The sequence below is a fragment of the Urocitellus parryii genome, chromosome 2 (genome assembly GCF_045843805.1).
Source record: "Urocitellus parryii isolate mUroPar1 chromosome 2, mUroPar1.hap1, whole genome shotgun sequence".
Lineage (NCBI taxonomy): Eukaryota > Metazoa > Chordata > Mammalia > Rodentia > Sciuridae > Urocitellus > Urocitellus parryii.
Window position 1 is genome coordinate 10,306,603 of NC_135532.1, and position 6,000 is coordinate 10,312,602.

General features: G+C 45.4%; 1 protein-coding gene across 2 annotated transcripts in view; it reads left to right on the forward strand.

Annotated features, from left to right (window-relative positions):
- Nucleotides 1-4,048, forward strand: part of Nalcn (sodium leak channel, non-selective) — a 278,563-nt gene extending 274,515 nt beyond the window's left edge. For both annotated transcript variants that reach the window (XM_026399552.2, XM_077792082.1), the window contains 2 exons: nt 1,256-1,373; nt 3,855-4,048. In XM_026399552.2, coding sequence (XP_026255337.1) covers nt 1,256-1,373; nt 3,855-4,048 — 312 coding nt within the window. The remainder of the gene's footprint in view (nt 1-1,255; nt 1,374-3,854) is intronic.
- The last annotated feature ends 1,952 nt before the right edge of the window (nt 4,049-6,000 follow it).

Genomic DNA, 6,000 nt, shown 5'->3' on the forward strand with positions numbered 1-6,000 from the left:
GAGATAATGAACTTAGAAAAAGTGAAGGTTTATTTTGACTCACAGGATTGGAGATTTTAACCCACGGGGTAGTTGGCTCTATCTCTTTGGGCAGCACATCCTGGTGGAGGATGTGAGTTCATGACAGCTAGGAGGAGGAGGCCATAGTCCCAACTGACATCCCCCACGACCTGACTCCCCTCCACTAGGCCCCCTCCTAGAGGTTCCACCACCTCTGGACAGCGCCACAGGCTGGGGACCAAGCCTTCCCGGCATAGGGGCCTTCAAGACCTGAACTGTAGCATGTAGATACTTAAAAAACGCGAATGCCCTGAATTTAATAATGCTGGGCTTTTAAATTTGTTTTCTAGGTTTTGTTTCTATTTTGCATAAAGAGTTAGTTTCGTCTCAGGGCTGAATTTGAGCCTGGAGAGATCACGTGCCTCAGAGGAGCATGGTTTACCTGGGGCGGCAGCCTGAAGGTTTTCTTCCCCTTGTTAAGGCATAGAAATTTGCACTCCAGTCAGTGTAAATGTTTGCACGTGTTTTTCAACCTTCTTCTCTGCTGATCAGACTCATCGAGGGTTTCTTCTTCTTAGCTGGGTATCTGAGAAGCACCTGCCACTCAGGAAGATGGCTTGAGGAGCTTCTCCTAAAACACCAGATATTTTCACTTCTACACTCAAATCTACACGTCTATAAAACATCACAGGCATCATCAGTATGCTGGAAAGCCCTGTCTGTGTGAGACACAGCTGGCAGGGGCTTCCTCTCCTTTATGAGGTCCCAATTATGGTTTGCAGTTAACCACATGGAGTCTGTTCAGCCTTCTGCACAGAGACCCCCAGCTTGTGGTGTGTAGCTGCACAACCACGGGCCAAGATCTGACCTGAAGCCTAAGGCCCCAGGGCCTAGCAGGAGGCTCCAAGAGACCCTCTCTGGCCCTAGCTGTGTCATGTGGATTTCATATTGTTGGCTCCCTCATGTATTCCAAAATAGCAAGAAGGTCCAGAGGTTCCCAACGCATAGAGATGAGAAATCCTTGAGCAGATTAGACAGAAATGCCGAATACCCTGATTCACCATCACACCCTGGACACATGAACTGAATTATCATACGCATCCCATATGTATGTACAAATATCGTCAACCAAACATGCTTTAAAAAATAAGAGCCATAACTTCCTTTAGTACCCCATAAATATGCATGAATATTGTGTGTCAAGTGAAAATATCTTTTGAAAAAGTCACGACTGCTGGATTCCTCTCCCACACAGACGAGCAGCCAGCAGCAGCTCCTGAGCCCCACTCTGTCCGATAGAGGAGGAAGTCGGCAGGATGCATCAGAGGCTGAGAAGCCGCAGAGGAAGGTTGGGCAGTGGTGTCGGCCCTCTGGTAGGTACATCAGTCACTGTGCCATCGATGGGGACCTTTAACAGGCATTTACTCTCTTTGTGTGCTTTGGGTCTTAAATTTGAAAATACGGGTTTGTATTAGTCAGCTCACTCTTACTATAACCAATAATGGAGATAATCAACTTAAAAAGAAGAACAGTATATCTTGTCTTCGTTTTGGAGGTTTCATTCCATAACTAGTTGGCCCATTGCTTTGGGAGCTGGGCAAGACCCCACATCATGGTGGGGACATGCATGCTGGGAAGAGGAAGTCATATACCCCGTCCCAGCCAAGCACTTAGCTAGCATGTGCAAGGCCCTGGATTTGTCCTTTAGCACTGAAAAGGGGAAAAGAGAGAAAGAAAAAAAGAGAGCGCTAAAGAGGAAGAGGTTGGTGTCCCACAATCTCCTCTCAGGGCATGCTTCCAATTATGTTAAGAGTCCCACTGGGGCCCACCCTTAAAGATTCCACCACCTTTCAACAGCGCCCCGCTGAGGACCCAGCCTTTAGCCCATGGGCCTTTGTGGAACATTCCAGATCCAAACTATAGCAAAATCTGTGCCTGATTATTTTCAAACAGTGAAACGATAAAAAAAAAAAAATGCATCCCCTTATCAAAAACAGTCTTCTCAAAATAACTTCTCTAAATGTAGTGCCTTGGCTGTCCTCTTTACTGCCATGGCTGAGAAGGCAGCTCCTGTTCGCAAAGTGAGATGGGTGGCAGCCAGGACCCAGAAAGGAAGGAGGGAGAGGGGTCCAAGGGCTGCCTGCATGCGCTCAAAGCATCTCACAGAGGGCCAGATTCACTTTCTCTTAGAGGGAATGGGCAGAGGTGATCCCTCAGAAAATGACACAAAGTTCTTAAAAAAGACACAGGCCCTACTTTACCTCAGCTGACATGGGTAGCTGTGCAGCTCACCGTCTTCACACGGTCTGCCTCGCCTCAGTGGTAGCAGTGATGCTGCCCACCACAGCACTCATGTAGTGCTTACTGCATGCCTGGCACGGTCCCAGTGTGCTCCTTAGTTTCCCTCCTGGAATCTCACAATTCTATTATTTTCAAATGTTTCACCGACTAAGTGAAAGAATTTTCTTTTAAAGGAACATGGAAAACCAGTATAATTGATTCAGGACACGGATGTCAGGAGAGCACTGCTAGGTACAGCCCAGTGTCCTCGGCACATGGTTGTCACTTTAGAGAACTGAGCCCAGTAAAGTAGGGCTTCCTCCTGCCCTTTAACTGTGCCCAACTTCAGCCCATCCCAGGTGAGGAGGTGCAGGATGTAGGAAAGTCCTCGCAGCGTAGATATTCCACCAAGCCATGACAGTGAAACACCTTTTGGGGCTAGAGGTGTTCAGTGGCTCTTCACTAAAGTTGCTGCCAAAGACAACGTCCTGTTTCATATCCAGGAGTCTCTTATTCAGGGATCAGAGATGACCTCGCTGTTCAAGGAGCCAGGAGTGATGGGAACAAGCCTGAGCAGGTGGTGGGCCAGGACAGGCAAAGCCTGAAATCACTAGCTGAGGAGTTTCCACTTCCTCCTCCAGGCAGGTAGCAGCCTCTGAGCAAGATGCACCCTCAAGTCTGTGTTTATGGAGGTTGATGTGGCAGCAGTCCAGAGCAAATTGTCCCGGGCAGCACCCAGAGGCAGGTTACAAGCTGGAGGCTGTAACCGTAATCTGGCCCTGGTGAGAGGGGACGATGCTGAGGCCTGGGCACTTCAGGGACAGATTGGAAAGCAGCTCTGGGGAGAATGTGCCATCTCCCATATTCACTTAATGTCAAAAATGCCTCCCTCCAGTGGTCTGTGCCCACAAGACCCCAAAGACAAATGGTGATGCAAGAGCCACTGGGGACATGCTGATTTTGTGAAGTGGAAGAGAAAGCAATGAGCATTTTAAGGGGACGCTAACAATGCATGAGGTGTCCTGCTATGCACTTCTGAGGTCATCCCACATCATCTGTTTGAATCTTCACATAGTGCAAGGGAGCATTTGCATTCTCTTCCTTTTACAAAGGAGGAAACTGTTGGAGGTGTGCACTTGACTGTGGGGACCCTAAGTGACATCTCTCCTTGCACACCCTCACCATGTCCCTCCTTACCATCCACGACACTATCCTTTCTTTTCCTCTATTTATTTTTTCTTTACATGCATATGCTAATGAGCACCAGCTCACACATTTCTATGACACTCCTGTTTACCCAGATTGTAACTCTTAGTGATTTTCTGGTTTTCATAATTATCCTGAAGTGACGGGGCAAGCCCCATATTTTTTTAAGTGCTATTATTAGTCGTCCATGAGTACAATTTACAAATAAGAGAATAAAGAATCTAATGCTGAAAAGCTTTCTCTCTCAACATCTGGGGACAGGACTTAGGAGCCAAAAGCATTGCAGAGGGAATGTTGTGTGTTCTAGAAAGGGCTGCCGCAGTGAAGCTGTCCCAAGTTGCTCACAGGACTCTTTGCTAATTCCACAGACCCCAGTCTACCAAGCCAGCCACCACCTGCTGTCACCTTCCCGTGTGGAGAGAGGATCAAAATGAAATCTGTGGTGTGCAAGATGAATCCTGTGACGGACGCAGCCTCCTGTGGCTCTGAGGTGAAGAAATGGTGGACGAGGCAGCTGACGGTAGAGAGTGACGAGAGCGGAGATGACCTTCTGGATGTCTAGGTGCAAAGTAGTACAGAAGGAGTCCTAGCAGGCAGAGGGGAAGACTGCTTTCTCGTATTTTCATGTCGTGTCCAGTGGGCAGCCCATATTTGATATATAATTTAATTCCAACTGGGCGGAAGATATTCTTAATTGGTTTTCTTCCTGCCATATGAAGGCATAAAAATCAGTCTGTCAAAGCTGTGTTTGACAGATTATCATCATATATCCGAGAAAAATTGGGGCTGGGAGTATAGCTCAGTGGTAGAGCACTCGCCTAGGATTCATGAGGCCTTAGGCTAGATCTCCGGCAGTACAAAAAGTTAAAAAAAAAAAAAAAAAAAGAGGAAAGAAAAGAAAGAAAATCTGTATAATGACAGTATTGATAATATTAGAAACTATACCAACAACAGATGTAGATATTTAAAAATGTCATATATCGTCTCTGTAAACTAAAGGCGTATCTTCATGTGTGCTCTTAGACATCATTACCCCCCTCCAAGAGTGCTAAGCCCAACGTGGCTGGTGTTCATGCTACAGGAGCCGCAGCTTCCTCCACTTTTTTCCTCATTTCCACTAGAAGTACTTCTCCTGGGAGAATTTCTTATCAATGATTGATCTGAAAAGGTCAGCACCAAGCTCATGCCTAAATGATAGTAGTTTCACAAACTACAGATTCTGAATTTTAAAAAGACTCTTCTTTCTCTCATGTTATTTTTTTTAATATGCACAATATATTTGGAGGTCAGAACGGAAATTGATTTCTGTCTTCAGTTATTCTAAGATGCTGTTGTCTGCTTCCAAGAAGACTGCATGTGCAGGTCCCGGGCAAACAAAGTGACCCTGATGCTAAGTGGTTTAAAACAAACCAGTCGGCAAATCACTTGAGAGACACAGGGATGCAGAAATACCATGTTTCTTAAAAAGCCCTTAGGAACTGAGTTTCGCAAAAAAAAAAAAAAAAAAAAAAAAAAAAAAAAAAGAGGAAATGTCTGCATGCATGGCTTCATCATTGGCTTCACTTCTCTGTTTTGCCAAAAATCAACAGGGACATTCTGGTGTGATCCCAACACATCGGTACTACATTAGATTCCAAGTGAGTCCCCTGCTACCAAACCTCCTGTGGAAATAACGGTGCCATGCAAAATCTTACTCTGAATCCCCAGTTTTGGTACCCCTATGAATTAATTGCATTTTTCTTCAACCCTCAGTGGTCCATGTCCTCTGGAAAAACTAGAAATGCAAAACGATTACAAAGTGCTGTTGGGTTCTCGTGCTGGGTCAACCAAGTAGACATGAATCGGGGCCTTGATATTATTGATTGAAGATTTGCTGTTTAGGTTAATTTTAACAGACTGATTATCTAAGAATCCTTTCACTCCCACATCGTTTTATGATCTCTTTCTCTTTGTTGGACATCCTTCATGTAGCCAAATATCACATTCCTCTGAACCACAAATGTAACTTCGTGGTGACAATGTATTGTTTATATGGTTCTTTGTGTGTGTGAGATAATGGGCAGCTAAGTCAGTGCAGCCACAAGAATTTTATTTGGTTTTATGTTCATTTGGAGTTTCCTTTTTGTACATAAAGAGATAAAATAAATATTGGATTTGTAAAAGAATTCACACTAAATTGATCTTTTTTAAACCCTTTTCTTGTGTGTGGTGGGGAGCATTTGGTAGCTGGCACTTTGCAAAACCTGTCTTGAATATTCAGTCCATAATTGGTTGGCAAAAACTCTGACCCTGGTAGTCATTTCAGCTCAATTCCCTGAGCCAGAATGTCCCTTTTATGTTTGTGCTGATAATGCCGAGTGCGTGCCATGGGCCTTCCAAACCCAGTGACGCTGGGAAGGCAGGACCACGGCCAGGGCACAGGGCTGTGCTAGTGCTGGATAAAAACAAGGGTTTTCTCCTCGGTTCATCACACTTGAGTGATACAGCTTCATTCTCACAAAACTGCTGAGCCTT